The 16743-nt window shown below is 40.4% G+C and overlaps 1 protein-coding gene across 2 annotated transcripts in view; it reads left to right on the plus strand.

Annotated features, from left to right (window-relative positions):
* Window positions 1-1771: 1771 nt before the first annotated feature.
* Window positions 1772-16743, plus strand: part of kif26ab (kinesin family member 26Ab) — a 109245-nt gene continuing 94273 nt past the window's right edge. The window contains exons 1-2 of one of the 2 annotated variants that reach the window (XM_015607021.3): window positions 1772-2305; window positions 6599-6823. In XM_015607021.3, coding sequence (XP_015462507.3) covers window positions 2171-2305; window positions 6599-6823 — 360 coding nt within the window. In that variant the 5' untranslated portion in view covers window positions 1772-2170. Of the gene's footprint in view, window positions 2306-6062; window positions 6384-6598; window positions 6824-16743 lie in introns of those variants that run through there. The other variant, XM_007253792.4, reaches the window with a different exon arrangement.

Consider the following 16743-nt stretch of genomic DNA (forward strand, 5'->3'; position numbering starts at 1 on the left):
TATATATATTTGGACATATATAACACATTTGGGACTTTATTTTCATTATTACACACATGGACAGATGTCTGGGTGTGTGTGTGGTTGTGTGTGGGGTCTGTATTGGTTAAGCATATAGGTGACATATTTATGACGTTCCAAACAGAGTCCCCTCCTGCAGCAATCCTCAAATGTTCTTCATGGTCCCTCCTCCCTCCTTCTCTCACTGCCTCCATCAGGCCACAGACTGAGTTTATTGAAGCACTAATGGCCACCTGCTTATCTCCAGCCAGGGCCTCTGTGGACACCAGATAAGATTTTTATTAAGTCCCACAGTAATGTCCTGTATTCAGCTTACAGGGGACACCATCTCACTGACTCAGTGCAACATCATAATACTGAAATTTACACAGCGCACTGGGTCCAGTCTGAGTGTCCAGAGTATAACATTATATACTGTAAGCAGAGGTATGCTGCTGAAGGTGGGAATGAACCTTCTGAACCTCAGAATAAAAACAGAAATAATGAAAAATACAATGTTATCATCATTTTCTGACCAAACCATAGCAATGTGGGTTAGGCATTGCATCAGTGTGAGCTGGAGCTGCTATTTCTTTTGAGAATCCAGCAGCTTGCACTTCTCTGGGTTCATGCTTCGGCCAAGGCTCTGTGTGAGTGTGTGTGTGTCTGTGTGTTTATAGGGCACATTTACCCAAAGTCAATCCCCCTCTGGTTTCTGTGTTTTTGCCTCTTTGTATTCTTGTCTGATGTCATCTCATGCCGGCCAAGTTGCAGTCCAATCAAGAACCTTGGGTGTGTCCCAAATGCATAGTACACACTAATACTTTAAGGTATATACTAGATACTATTCTTAATCATGCAGATTTGGAAATTCTGTCCAATAATTCCAGAGGTAAGCACCTCCATTCTTTCCATTTATCTTTTTATTGAGGGATAATTGTGTCCACTGTAATGACTCTCAAATGTGATCAGTTCTAACTATACATTGTGCATCTTTGAGTATACTCAACTTTTATCTTTTATCTATACTAGATATGTCATACTCAAAAACTAGATGGTATAAGTAATTAGTATGCAGTTGGGACGCAGCAGTATTTACCAAGAATAGCTAAAGTGCCCTAAAAAAACAAGAATGCATCAGTGATGAATTGCAGACGTGACAGCAAAAGATGCTGTTTAGATCCACAATTATACATGTTTAACTTCTTGTACAATATATTGCCAAAAGTATCTGCTCACTTGAGCTATTTCTAGAAGCAGTCTGCATGCCTAGGTCCTTTTTTATTTACAACTGCAGTCATGGAAGTTATATGAGATAGCAGTTTACCTAATACAAATAAAAAAGTGTGTTGGAATATTTACATTTTTTTAGGTGGCGGGAATAGGCTTCCATAGTCCTGCACAGTATTTTGATCAATATATAATACAGCCAATACAATAGCAGGTACACAGCATCTATATGAATGTTCTTATTAGTTAGTTCTCTTACAAGGTAACATTAGGTGAAAAACATTATCCCAGAAAACAACAAGTAAAAAAGTTTATTTAGGTGTGAAGTGTGTTAGATGATGGAAAGCGTCAGGTTGTGTAGTAATGTGTGGGTGAGGGGGCGGAGTTTGGGAATCCCTAGTCTAGGGGGACACCTGTGCGCACTGAGAGTTAAAGATGCGCGCGCGAGAGAGAGAGAGAGAGAGAGAGAGACAGACAGACAGAGCAAGAGCAAGAGAGAGGGAGAGAGAGAGGGGTAGTGGTAGTAGTGTTTAGGGGCGGTCACCGAGTCTGTGTGCGGCATGTGTGTGTGCGGATGGATGGAGCAGTGTGGACAGCAGTAAGGAAAGGATTCTTTATGAGGGATGTGTGCGCGCGTGTGTGTGAGCTTGTGTGTGCGCGTGTGTGTTTTCAGCGCTCGCTCGGATTACGCCTGGATTTGATGGGCACGCGGCTGATTCTTGTCCTCGCTGGAATAAATAAAGCATGTTAAAGAAGAGCGAGAGCTGTGCGCACGCGGAGTTCTGAGCGCGAGGACAACAGAGCTCCTATACTACCCTGCATATGGGCTTATGGGATATGGGGAATGTGTGAGGAAAAGGAGTAATAAGATGTGAAATGCCTCCACGGAGCAAAACACACACCTAAACCCGGCTGAGGAACTGTGACCTGGGCTCTCATCATGGATTTGCACCCTTCAGAGGAGCCGTCCGGACCGGCCGGAGGCAGCGGGAGCCTTGCCGAGCTGGGCACCTTCTTCATGGACTCGGATATCATCTTTGGATTCACCAGACATCTACTGAGGAGAAAAGCGAAGGTGAGGAGAAACAGCGCGCTCCACAAGTTGCGCGTAAAAGTAAGCGTTATGCGTAATGTGCACAAAATATGATTATGAGATGCACTGAGAAGAATACGCATGTATGAATCTCAGTACTTTATTAAGCTTACTTTTATTAACTCTATAAACTACAATTGCAATTAATGGCACTCAATTGGGGGACTTAAGTGGAGCTCTCAGGATTCTCAGGATCACAACCGCTCTCTGGGAACTCAGGGAACCGTTATCTGCTGTCTATCTGACAGTCATCTGGTTAAAGTCCCTGCTTTTCTGGAGACCACCTTATTATTACAAGCAAAAAATAGCTATATATACTTTAGTGCACAGGGATCAACTGATCATGCCTGGGTTATTAAATTGATCAGTATTAGATTAGAGTAGAGCTGCTACTATTAGACTTGGCTCATCCTTTATCAACCCTTATCATTTTTAAATCTATCTACTGAGCACATGGTCACCAATACCACTACTACTACTACACCCATGCGCATCAGCTCAGCTTCAGTTACTCAAACATATTCAGAAACTAAAAACTGAAGTGGTCTTTTAATTGTCCAGGGCTATATATATAAAAATATTATTAATTCTACATTTAAACTCTGTCTGGTTTAGCCATAATGAACTATTCTTAACTATTCCAAACTACTCCGTTTTTTTTCGTTCCTTTTTGTTAATATGGCGTAGTTGCGCTTCTTCCAGGCTACTGAAGTCAGTGATAAACCCTTGGCTGTGTCTGAAAGACAGGATTCTGAGGCAGGAAGACAGACACACAGTCACGTCCAGTAAGCTTCGTTTGGTAATGTAGTTAGCTTTTGTTATTCTAGATGAAAATGCTAATAGTTGATGACACAATAGCTAGCAAGAGGCTCAAAGAGATGTTGATACTTGCCTGACAGTCAGGCACTGTCAGGATATATGTCAGTGTTGCCTTCGTTATAAGATTACTCCTCCCTGGGAGTTTGTACTTTAGCTCAGCTTCACACGGCTCGTACAGCTTTAATCATTATAAGTGATGGAAGAGTTTTAGGTTATAGGACAGTTTAAGTAATTTGCGTAATGCTGTGCTTTCTGAACACAATAAACATAAGCACGATTTTAACGCCGTTTCAATTGTTTCTAAAGCCAATCAGCAGGTGTGGACATCACTGCACCTGCCACTTACACCTTTAAGCTTTACTTTTAATTGTTGGTTTACATAGGGCAGTTTCTGAGACAGGGATTAAGCCCAGTCTTGGACTGTGCAGCATTATGAACAAAGATTTTCCATCAATATAAAAAATAAAACCTATGAATAGTGTTTATACATGTCTAAAAAACGGACCTAATACGTTTAATAAAGTGGGATGCTTAACTCTACTTAACTGTACATTCTTTCTCAATTTTTTTAAGTGAGAAATGCATAAAACAAAATAAAACCAATGCAAGCCGTATATATAACCCCACCACTTTAGACTGCCCGCGTGCATTGTGTTCAGTGGTACTGTACAATAGTAACCTGCTGGCGAGCAGCTCATTACCTATTGATGCTCATTGAGTCTCTGACTAGTAGACAAAGAGAAGTGGGTCAGATGAGGTGGAGGTGGGGAAGCGACTCACTCGTCTGTGACTCCAAATCATGTGGTTACAGTGCTTACATCATCACTATCAAATATTTAGATATGAATAATTAAATATTTAAAATTACCGAGTTTTTTTTGCCTGTTACAAATCTGCAGGGTGTAATTTACAGGAGTCGCCAGAGGGTGGCGCCAGAGTAACAGGAAAAACGCCCTGAAATCACACTGCTGTCCAGGCGCTGCTTTAGTAGCAGCAGCATCAGCCAGGCCCCATTTCACTGAATACAGCTCAACAAGATGACATCATTTGTGCTCAACATGTGTTCATTTATTATTAATTTATGAAGTTTATAAATAAACAGGTTACAGCATAGGAATAAAAAGATGCAAGGGGAAAGCCGTTAATATATAAAATAAAATTAATTCCTTATTTTAAATACTGTCTGGTTTAGCCATAATACAATATTCTTAACTAATTTTTTTTGTTGCTAATATTGCGTAGTCCTGCTTCTTCCAGTCTACTGAAGTCAGTAAAAAACCCTTGGTTGTGTCTGAAAAGTAAACTAAAAAGTAAACTGCAGTGTATGTGTTGCTGCTGAATAACAATAAAATGCTAGCTAATAGCTAATGCTAAAATAGCCAAAGGTTGAAAAAATAGCCAAAGGCCAATGTATCATCAACCTACTGCAAGGTACAGTACCAGGTAAAATATTTTTCCTCATTTCTTTATTTAATTTATTTTCTACATTGTAGATGAATATTAAGGACATAAAAACAATTAAGGAACACATGCCATTCCATAGTAAAAACAAAGTGTTGGTCCTGCACAATCCCGTGAACTAAACCCAACTGAGATGGTGATTTGAGATGAGCTGGGGCTTTACAGTGCGAAGAAAAAACAATTTCTATTGTCTAAATCTAAATCTATTGTTCAGCCCCTCCAGAAACTCTTCAAGACGCTAAGAAAACCATTTCATGTGACTCTTCCTCATGAAGACACTGAGAAAATACAGAGTGTGCAGATCTGTCCTCGAAGGTATTAAAATGTGGCTACTTAGAAGAAACTAAAGTACAAAACACATTCTGGTTTATTTCCTCATGTGTTAGTGTATAGCTTTAATATTGTCTTCACACATTGAAAAGAGGTGTGTCCAAAGTTTTGACTGGTACTGTATATATAACCACTGGTTGTTTCGTCATTAGCTATTAAAATACTTAAATTGGTAAAAAATCCACACTTCACTTTCCACACACTTTCCGTTTATGTAAACTCATCTCCTACTGCCTTGCAGCAGTAACCTTAAAGTGGCACTTAACCCCCTGATTTTTTATTTATTTTTGCTGACTCCCCCCTCAGCTCAAATTTGAAAAAGGCTAAAAAAATGGGAGGGGTAGTTTGGGAGGGGCACTGGGTGTTGTATGGGTTTAGAGGCAGGGCAGGAGAGAGAGCTGATTGGCTGAGCTGCAGCAGCAGCAGTGTGCCTCTGATGGTACAAGTCCACTGGCATTTTTCTGCAACGCATGTCACCGTGCCGGATCTCTCGGCTTGCCACGTGTGGCCGTGTCCATGACATTTTTAAAATTAAAATAAAGTAAAAAAAGCAAACAATCAAAAGTTTAATGTTTTGAATTTTTAGTAAACCTCACTGTAATCTATAGTTCTATAAATCAATATTTTGCCATTTTCAGCTTCTCTTCTGTGGTTAAAAGGTGCCTGCTGACGGATTCATTAGAATAAAGTTTAGCTGCTAAACTTTTTTGTTGGAGGGCGGGGCTGCATTTAACACAACAGCATGGGGGCGGTATTATTGATTGACTGACCTGCATATTGTGATTTGTCTGTGTACCAAAGTACACAAATACACACCTGAGAGGGCGCTGCAGAGGCAGAAAATACCACAATAAAAGTGTTTTATAAATGTTAGTAAATGTTTATAAAAAAATAAGCAGAACTGGATTCATAATTTCAAAGTGACACATTTCTGCTACTAATGGAAAAAATATTGTTTAGGATTTAGTGCCACTTTTCTTGCATTCTGAGACAGCGTGGACAGCAAGGCATCAAGTCAGCTAGGTAAACTTCTTCTGAAGCAGTTTGAGACAGAGCCCTTGTCGTTCAAACTCCCTCGCTATGCCTTTTCTGACTGGCTTTAAACAGTGGAGCAGCCACACCCCTCCAGCCCTGCGTGCTCCACCACGCTGCCTCCCTCCAGCTCAGCTTCTCAGCTTTATTATACACTCAGTGAACGCGGCCATGGGACAAACTCTCACACCAGACACAACTTCTTCTCTATGGGATTTTACACAGGCTTTCCTCACTCCTCCAGCCACGCTCGAGACCGGCGAGTAGAGCGTAAAGTTCCTCGTAACCGGAGCAGTGAGGTGGGGGAAGCGTGCTGTTGCCCTGCTGTGACCTCTTTTATGACTTTTTCTAAAGCGAAATGAATCCAAGTCAGAGGACTTCTCCTGCTCATGGGGAGTCCCAGAACAAGCGCCTCGCTGTAAGTTACAGTGTAAACTATCTAAAACAATCCAAAACGTAGCTTGAAGGGCTTTTTTAAGATTTGTGTTTTGGGTGTCTCGTGCTTTTTTGCAAACCTTTCCTCTTTCAGTCGGTATGGATGCGCGTGTGTCGTTACGCATGTAACTTGCACGCACCTGTTAATAATTAAGCCTCTTTCTCGCGCTCCCTGTGTCTCTCTTTCTCCTGTCTAAGGTGGAGGGTTGCTCCAGCGCAGAGTCCTCCTGCTCTCCTGAACCGAGCCCGAGGAAGAGGCTGAATTCAGCGGAGGAGGAGAGGCGCAGCCCCCGGCCTCCTCCTGAGGGCGCAGGCTCGGAGAGAGAGCTCACCACCAAAAGCCACCTGTGCGCGCACTGTCACATCGTCGTAGCTGAGCTGAAGAGACAAGCCCTCGCGCTGACTGACCCGGCCTCACTCAAGGTTAGTCTGTAGGATGTTTGGAATAACTCTTGTTTCCTGTCCTTTTGCTCCCTTGTTCTTTTGCTTCCTTGCTGCCTTTATGGTCCAACTGTCACACAAGTCCACATGCTGTCTATATTTGTGATGGTAATTACAGTAAAACGTTGAGTATCTTGAGAAGTTAGATGGTGGTCAGCCTCTTTTATTGTCAGAGTGATGTCTTTAGTCAGTGTGATCTGGATATTTGTAGATGTCATAACCTCTTGACCCTCATAACCTTGCCCTGGACTGACCATTCCAGTCATTGCATTCCACTGATCATGGTGGGGGATTGTCTTGGTTACATTTTTTTGGATTACGTTTATAAAGAAATTAGAATTTAAAGGAGAACTCTGGTGTAAAATTGACTTTTGGTGTTGTAAAACATGATAAAGAGTACTTACGTTTTGTTGAATAGCCCAGCTCTGCTCTTTCGCAGCTTTCCGAGAGCCAGTATTTTTGTGCTTTTTGTCAGCACTCTTTACAACAGGCGCTCCGGGGCATCCACTTGCCCATGCAGATAAATCACTTTTTACACCATTATCGAATCTTAAAGTAGCTCCACACCTCATTGGTAGACTCTGAAGAGCCCTGATATTTAAAACGAGGCATTAATAACATAATCAAAGTGCACAAGAAGCTTATTAAAAACCACTGTTTACAACCTGTAGCGTAACCTAATCTTTGGGTGCCGCAGTCTTGAAGTAAAGTCATGATCAGTACAGTGATGGTGGTGCCCAGAGATTAAGTTAAGGTACAGATTGTAAACAGAGGTTTTTAATAAGCTTCTTGTGCACTTTTATAATGTTATTAATGCCTCATTTTAATTGTCAGGGCTCTCTGGATTCTACCAAAGAGGTGTGGAGCTACTTTGAGCAGCCTGGTTAAAGTTGTATAAAGTGATTTATCTGCAGGCGCAGGTGGATGCCCCAAAGCCCTGAATGCGCTGAGTGCTGGGCAAAAAGCACAAAATTGCTGGATCTCAGAAAGCTGTGGGAGAGCGGAGGTGGGCTTAACGTGCATGTTATTAAATTGCATTCAAACACTCGCATCTCCAGTTTAGAGCTTTCTGTATTATACATTAACCTACCAAAAGTCTAGGGATACCACTATGTTTATTGATCATGAAGCCTGATCATGTTACCTAAAGGGACGACTTGAGAATGCCCACACTTGTATAAGGTGTGAAATGTTTGTCTTGTGAGTGAGGTTAAATAGTGATTAGTATGTACATGGAAAGGGGTTGATTAAGACCTGATATTTGATAGGTGCAATATGAATGGGACATTCCATTTCTGAAGTTGTGCAGTATATATTGTGCAAGAAATGATTGCGATATAAGATGATATTGTCATTGTAAGACAATTAAGTGCCACTGACATAATGTTAAAAGAATAGCATAATATTAGCAATTATACCCTTGTAAAGAGTACAACATTTAAATGAATCACAGATTAATATCTATGTACATTTATCTTCACCTACTTCAGTCCACAATGTGTGTATGGAATTGCAGTTATTGAAACATTTGTAATTGCATAACCGGCTAAAACACTGTTTATATATATATATATATATATATATGTGAACAAACATGCATATAAACACAATAGAAGACCTTACGATTTCCACATTGGTTTGGCTCAAGGTTAGACCAACTGTTTTAGAATCTACAAGCCACAGTGGGAGGCCCTAAATAATGTGAGATGCTCAGTTATGTGAGTTGGAATCCCCTGTCCTTTGCCGGGGGCACATGTGAATTTCTTGTTATGTACATGATTAGCAGCAATCTGTATAAACAGGAAAAAGCTGTGAACACAGTATGTCAGTGTGGCAATATATGTGATTAATTTAACCTACTTATGCAGTGGACTCTACTTTCTTATTGGTACCTGGTATTTGGTACCTGGTTTATTTTCCACTACCGCAGTCCCTCCCCCTAAATGTAGCGGGTGACATCACAAAACACTGTCACTGCGTAATCTTCAGAGTGACAACACTGGAACAATGGAGACGGCTGAAGGGATTATGTTGCAGATTCTCATTCTGTGGCTTTTTCTGTCATGTACAGTGACTATTCTCTCTGTCCAACCACAAGCAATACTTATGCGAAAAAGTACCAGTACACAAATTTGCTGATGTCAAAGTACAGTCAGTCAGCTGAGTACAGTTGAGTAGTGTGGGAACCATGCAGTGGAAAAGCTCTGTTAATGTACTGTTGTTATTTTCTACACATTTAAAGTACCAAATGCTAATGCACCCTCATCAGTATCTTTCTTCAATGTCAAAAACATTTGCACAGACCTTTAATTTAACAAAAAATGCCATGAATGCTAAATGCTTCATGACTACACTACTTTCACACACTTTATACACAAGTATTAGTAGCTTGGAGTTTGTGGAGTGAAACACTGTTTGGAAGTGGCCCATTGTTTTGGGAAACAATGCTTATCTCACTCCTTGTCCGTCGACCCTGGTGGGGTGGGTTTGGAAGGGGGGGGGGGGGTGGATGGTCACAGATTTGCTGCAGGAGTCTGCGGAGGAAACGGACACCCAGTTGACCTTCAGCACGCATTCAAAGTGTTCCTGTATACCCAGCACCGAATTCCCACCACTGTTAAATATAGGCTAGCGACTCTTTATTGTTGTCTGACTTGTGGCTAAGGCTAGCCTCAGGTCCCCCTCCATCTCTCCTCTCTTTGTGGTGCTGTTTCAGGGGAAGATCTCACGCTTAGGTAGGATTACACGCCCTCCAGCTTGCTCTGACCCCCCTCTTCTCCCCTCTCCAGGTTACTAGAGGGGACAGAAGGGGCTTTGTGTGTGTGTTTAAGTGTTTTTGTGTGTTTGTATGGTATAGTGCCCTACTCTTTGAGCTTTTACTTGACTAAACAGGGCTCTCTTAGCTGACTTACTGTATATCTGTACCTACAATTCTCCCCTCTCTCCTTTCCTTATCTTGTATTGTCCTCCTTCACTGGGCACTATAGCTGGTTCAGCATGGGAACTGGAAGGGCCTTGTTTTGACTGGCCATCCAGACCACTCTTTCGGTCCTGTGTGGTCTACTCCAGGTGTGGAGATGGAGGGGGGGGGGGGGGGTAAAAGCAGGGGATTATTACTCTATCGGCCCCACTGCTGATGGCTTAATGAGGCCATGGGTACAACCGCCATGGGAGGCTGCGTTTGGAAGGATTGGTTTCCTCAGCTAAAGAGCAGAAAGGATGCATTGTCTATAAGAGTTGTGGAGGGCTTACCTCACCTGATCTTCTAGACCTGGATAATATTATAGACTGTTGGACTGATTCTGAGGATGGTATTAACATTTATTAGACAGCAAATTGAAAAAAAAAAAAAAGGCTGTTGAACTGTACTTCAACCTTGCCTTGCCTTAATGTGTTCAGAATGAGCGCTCTGTCCTAATATTTCAACATTAAACAAGTGCTCTACAGTATATTAGCATTCATATGCTGTTAATTTACCATCCAGTAACCTCAATCATAATTGATGTGAAATAGTGAAATATTACCCTGGTGTGAATCAGTGGAGATTAGTTTACCCTAATGATCTGGCATCCCTCCAGTGGTCCGGTGGAGTCCATTTGAGCATTCAAGGAGAGGCTGTTTTGGCTTGAATGATACTCCTGTGGCGTTTTTTGGAATCTGGCAGAGACCTCAGTGGCGCAGTGGCTGGGATCAGCATAAAGCCCTTATTTAATATTTAATTACCTGCATGCAGACAAGGTAGACGCTGAGGTCTATAAAGTCCTGTGTGGGGAATTTTCTTTCAGTATCAAAAATAGCAGTGGTAGAGCCAGCAGTGTACTTCTCAATAGCAGCCCTGTTTTCCAGAAGGAATGTTTGGTCAGTAAGCACTTTAGTATGAATGATTTTTAAATATGAGCAGTTTCATTCTGTCAGGCAACGAAATAGGATATAGTTCTAAGATTAATTTAATATAGGTATGTGTTTCCTGGGCAAGGATTAAAGCTTAGTAGCTTTGCACCATATTTTGCAGTACTTTCAAAGGAGAATCTCATTTTTACAAAATTGCGTAGTCCTAATTCCAGTCATGGAATTTGGGTTTGCACTGGTGTGCAGTCTTTAAAATGAGTTTATCTCAGTAATACAGTAATGCAGCTTGTAATTTGACAGTGATGCTTGGCCCAGGAAGCGCTTGGTCAGCACCAAAGCTCTGGTGACAGGCCTTTTCTTTATAGTCTCGTGCAGTGCACATGTTCACAGGCAGCAATTAGTCTTTCTTCACACACCACAGCTTTTAATGGACCCGCTTTTTTTCCACAAGGCATGCCCAGGGTGCCCCCCGTCCTTTGTTTTATTATTTATTATCAGCGATTCCTGTGCCTGATATCTTTGAGCGATGGCCACTTGGTCCCATACAATGCTGTAGCTTACGCCTCAATAGTTTATGCTCTTCAATGTCAAGCCACTTAATGCTTTAACAATGGCTGAACACTTGATGGAATTCTTCAACTCGCAACATAACACAACACAACACAATGGGTAAAGAAAGCATTGAGAAAAATCTTGTACTTCACGTATCGCAAAATCTTCAACACTTATCCCACAGCTGTTTTAGCATAGTTGGTAAAACCTCCAAAAAAAAAAAAAGATGGCTCAAGTAGTTGAAGTTATCCTGAAATTGCTGGGTTGTAAGTGGAGATTAACCAGTAAGACGGAACCTGAGAGCTATGGATTCCTGCTGCATTGTGCACAGCAATTATGAGATCTTTCAGCAAGACTGAGAAGCTGGGACACCTGGGTAAGAGCAGCCCTGCCATATGGAAAAGAACCCTTCTACCCCTGCCATTGTTGTGGGACCTGTACATGGTATCAAATTCAATAAGATGAATTGGTGCTTGGAGCTGGGTGGTTTTCATCTCCATTGTCTGAAGAGAGGGACTGAAGTGGCTGTCCTCAATTACAATTGGTCACTGCATCTCCATGGGCCCACAAGGCCTGTGTTGTGACCTGTAAGACATTTGAAATTCCTTCATATAACCAGTCAAATGCACGTGTGTCTTTTGGACGTTCTCGAGTTGAATGTGTCACCTGATCTGCCTTTATCAGACTGCATTATGGAACAGCTTGACATAGGACCTGGTTAAAGAAGTGCGATTTGTTTTATATTACAGTTTAGTTAAAGAGTAGGCCTAATCTGCACTGATCAGCTATGATGATGTTTGCACCACTCACGGTGAAATGAAAAATCTTAATTTAGAGAGGCATCTGTCAAGAGTGGGATATTTTAGGATATAAAAGTGAACAGTCAAGTTCTTGAGGACAATGTGATAGAAGCGCAAAAAAAACCTCATTGACCTGGGCCAAATTGTGACTTCTAAATCAATGGGTCGAAGCATGTCCAAAATATCATGAAGATCTTGTGGGTTTTGTTTCTAATTTGCATTAGACTGTGTTTACCAAACGGGGTCTAAGAAGGGACAACCATTGGTTGGCGATAGGGCCATGATCCTTGGAGGCCCCAACTCAAAATGTACAGGATTTAAAGGATCTGCTGCTAACATCTTAGCGCCTCCTTTTAAGGTTTGGTGAAGACCATGTCTCAAGTGATTAGTTCTGTTGTTGTTGTCAGGTTGTGTTAATGTTAGGACTTTTTGACGTATGTTTTAAAAGAGCTGCTGGCATTTCTGTACAGTTTGACATAAGTTATGCATTTACGTAAATTGCAGTCCCCCTCCAATTATGTAAGACTTTGCTTGTTTCATTTAAATGAATATACATTTGAAATGGCCAGTTCTCTTCATGCTACAACTGCGTACTATCAAATCGCCTTGGTCACTTTGTTTCCATCGCTTAATGACCCATACTTTAGTGAGCAGTGGGATAAACTAAAGTGAGCTGCATTAGTTTTTGTTGTGGCTACAGGCCTGAGGGAAGTAGGTAAACTGCCGCTTTGATGACTCAATGACGACAATTATTTCCTCACACCCCACACAGCGCAGAGCAGTGCAGATTTCTCATGGGAAGGCAGGCCAGTTGAAGGGAAAGGTAAGTGCTTACTGAAAGCCCTGGTTCGACAGGCTCAGCCCATTCTTCACCCTGAGCCCTGCAGGGGAGGGTGCCCCGCACATGCCTCAGCAGCTGCAATAAATCAATCACATTTATGGCTTCTAATGGTTTCACATTCAGTTCTTTTCTCTCATGCTCTGTTTTCTTAATGTTCTGTGCTTGCCGCTTGCTGCTGACGGGGGTTATGAAGCTGTTTTTCAGCATCTCTGGTGTCTCAATGTTCTTCAGAAGAATTTTTATCTCTGATTTATGGCTGTATTGGTACATTATTTTGCTCAGCTTGAATGTGTCTTTGAACACTTTCTTTTATTGCTCAAGTAAATTGTGACATGTGACTTTTCAGAAGTGTCACTTAAATGTACAAAAACAGTTATGATTGCGTGCAGCATATATCAGCTTTTTGTAGCTTTGTAGCTTCCTTATTCTACAGAGACCTTGAAATGCATGATGACTTGAAGGGAAGGGGTGATTTTCCAAAGTCATGGCTTTACTAATGCTCTTGTCCTAATGAAATATATATTTAAAAATAATAATAAATATATATTTATAATAAATACATTTCTAAAAACAAAAAAATGAAATGCTTGGCTGATACATTTGATACAGGTTGATTTTCAGAATATCTGTTGCCTTAATTAGAATTAAAATTAGAATTTGAGTTCAGCTTTTATTGTCATTTCACATGTTGCAAATACAGAGCAACAAAATGCAGTTTAAATCCATCCATAAGTGCTTAACAAAAGGTAAATAAATATGTATATAACAAATGTACAGTAAATTGTTAAGTATTGTAGCTATGTATAGGTATACACAGGTCATGAATGTACAGACTATAAGAGGTTATAAATATGAAGTGGTATAAGCAGAGTAAATAAATAATCTAAGTATGTACTATGACAGAGTAGATTATTTATACAGCATAAACAATAGGGGGCAGAATATACAGCGGATGAAAGAGCTGGTAATTGATACGTTTGTGTGTGGGAATACAGTCCGTCGTTATTGTTTGCTTAAGGTTCGCTAGAAGAATTTTAGTCTCTGATTTATTATTATTGAATTATGGGGCACTTTGCTTGTTTTGTTCTTTATTTCTTACATTTCAAAAAATGACTTCTCAGAAGTGTCACTGAAATATACAAAAATAGTTCTCAACCTACTAACATCAGTAGATTCCTCAGTCGACTAAGACCTCGACATGCCTGAATTTTCCAGCAGAACCATTCTGTTGTACTGTACCTTCTGGCCAATGCAGTGGACATGCTGGAAGCCAGGCTATAACCTACACGGTGGGCGTATGTAACGGAAGAGAGTGAATACCTGGCAGCAGTGGACACACATGAGGGCAGGTTGAGGGCAGTGCTCTGGAGACGGAGCTTTCCTGCATGCAGCTCCCCTTGCTCCTAACCTTTCAACTCTCACCCCACTCCACCGAGTTTTAGCTGGAGGAAATGATAGTGGCTGAGTGAAATGCGTCCATGGCTGATAATGTTTGCCTGTGTAAATCATGGCAAGTGTTTGAACTGGGAGCTGTTCAGAGATAAGGTGTGTATTTAGCCGATAAGCTAAATTAGTGTGTGTGCCATTTTATAATGGAGAGGTAAATCCTCACTGTTCTACACTGTATGTCTAATGTTTTGGAGTATTTTTCTAACTAAATGCATTCAGTCACTTTAAGTTGCATCTAGTGTTGAAACAGATTTGCAAATGCACATACACAGCTTGTCAAGTCCCTGTGGAAACGTACTGCCTGATAAAAAATAAACCTATTGGTACCTGGAGGGGGTATAGAGCCCCCCAGCATTGAGCTGGATCCAGTATACGTATATGGTATTAGGATTTTTCCACAGAACTGAGCAGTGTGTGCACATTTGTCCAAAATTATTTTATATATAGCAAATATAGTGAAGCTGTAAAGTTTGTCATTTTCGAGATAAGATACACTTAAAAAAAATAAGTTTGTTGAGGGCTTTTTAATAAAAGCAGTGGTCGTATTTTGAACCAAGACTACTTGAAGAACCATTTTAATGCCTATATGGTTCTTTGCCTGGATAAATGATGATTATTCAAATATTTAGAAAGACCCCTACTCTATTACTCTGTATAGAATATTTAAACATATGTGCCAACTAAAGGGTTTCACCACTGTTATGCAGATTGTCACACAAATGATATCTAGGGTAAAACAAGGCATTTTTACTGTCTTCAATACTTTGATCCTGTTGATTGACAGGCCTGGGTGAAGAGCAGTATGCTTGGCTCTCAGGAGCTGGGTTTGGATCCCCTTTCTGCAGAATGCATTTACACACCATGGCCATTAGAGGCACTCAACTATTATTTCAGACACTGGCTTAGTCATTTACTGCACACAGTGAAGAAAGACACTGCTAGAGGTCTGTGGTTATAAAGCATAGGTTAGGAATACTTATATACTTATAGAGGCAGATTAGACATTTAAACAGGTGCTTCAGGATCTTGTATTATTCTGTCTGTGTTATGTCGTGTAGTAATATCACATTCCAGATATAGATGTTACTTGAGACTGGTCTTGGCACATGATGGATTATGGTTTCTAGTTCTATTCTGAGCTGAACTTAAAGCAGAGTGTGAGAGGAAACAACATCTTCTCACAAGAGTGTAGAGAAGTGTATAAGGTCGCAAGGTTTATTGCTTATATACTGAGCAGAGGAGTGTGAGACAATGAGAGAGACAGACAGATATAGAGAGACAAAGATAGAGAGACAGAGATGAAGAGAGAGAGAAAGAGAGAGAGACAGACAAACCTACTGAGCCCTGGGGTGACTTCTCTAACTATTTGTTGATTGGCCTTTGACCTAACCGTCACTGTGTGCACTCTTTAATGTGATATAGTGTTTCAGTGGACTAACCCTTAGAAAGACAGGTGTTTGCTTTCCACATGGGTTACAGTGCAGGCACATGCTAACACATAGACTTACATAGACAGTTCACTTAGTTAAGTTAATATAAATATATATTATATTTATTTTATAAAGTTTCTGAATAATTCTGATTTTGCTATTTATAGGTATATGTTTGAGTAAAATTAACATGTTTTTTTATTCTATAAACTACGGACACCATTTCTCCCAAATTCCAAACAAAAATATTGTCATAGCATGTCATGTCAAAATATGCAGAGCTTTCAAAACTTAAATAATGCATAGACAACAAGTTCATATTCATAAAGTTTTTACAGTTCAGAAATCAATATTTGGTAAAGTAACCCTGGTCACAGTTTTCATGCATCTTGGCATGCCCTCCTCCACTAGTCTTACACACTGCTTTTGGATAACATTATGCCACTCCTGGTGCAAAAAGTCAAGCAGTTCAGCTTGGTTTTTAAGTGGTCTCTTATTTTTTTTCCAAAGCTGTATATGTTTAAAGAACATTAATATATTTTATTTTAAGTGCTTTGTGATATCGTTATTGGTTCATTGAGTGAACAGAGAAAAAGACTGCATGCTAAGAATCATTATTGTATTCTCTTGCATCTTTCATATTGTTTTCAACAGGGATATATGTACAATGCAGTTTTGATGACTTGTTTATAAGCCTTAAACTTTGCTTTTAACAGTAGCTTCATATTTCATAACATTATTTGGATTGGACACCTTAGATGATTTGTAGATATTTACCTCGCTAGCTAAATACATATCTTTTGAATTCTATTCAAAACCCAAACCATAGTCCCAAGTCCATACCCTGATTCTGAACCAAGCTCAGTTCGGCCACAGTTGTGGCTAAGTTTGTTAATGTAAGATGTTGATCTGATTTTACACCAGTTTTGTCATGAGAAGCGAAGCATTTTCAGTGTTGAATTGCTATGTTCTGTATTTTTT

This window comes from Astyanax mexicanus, chromosome 14 (genome assembly GCF_023375975.1).
Source record: "Astyanax mexicanus isolate ESR-SI-001 chromosome 14, AstMex3_surface, whole genome shotgun sequence".
Classification (NCBI taxonomy): domain Eukaryota; kingdom Metazoa; phylum Chordata; class Actinopteri; order Characiformes; family Acestrorhamphidae; genus Astyanax; species Astyanax mexicanus.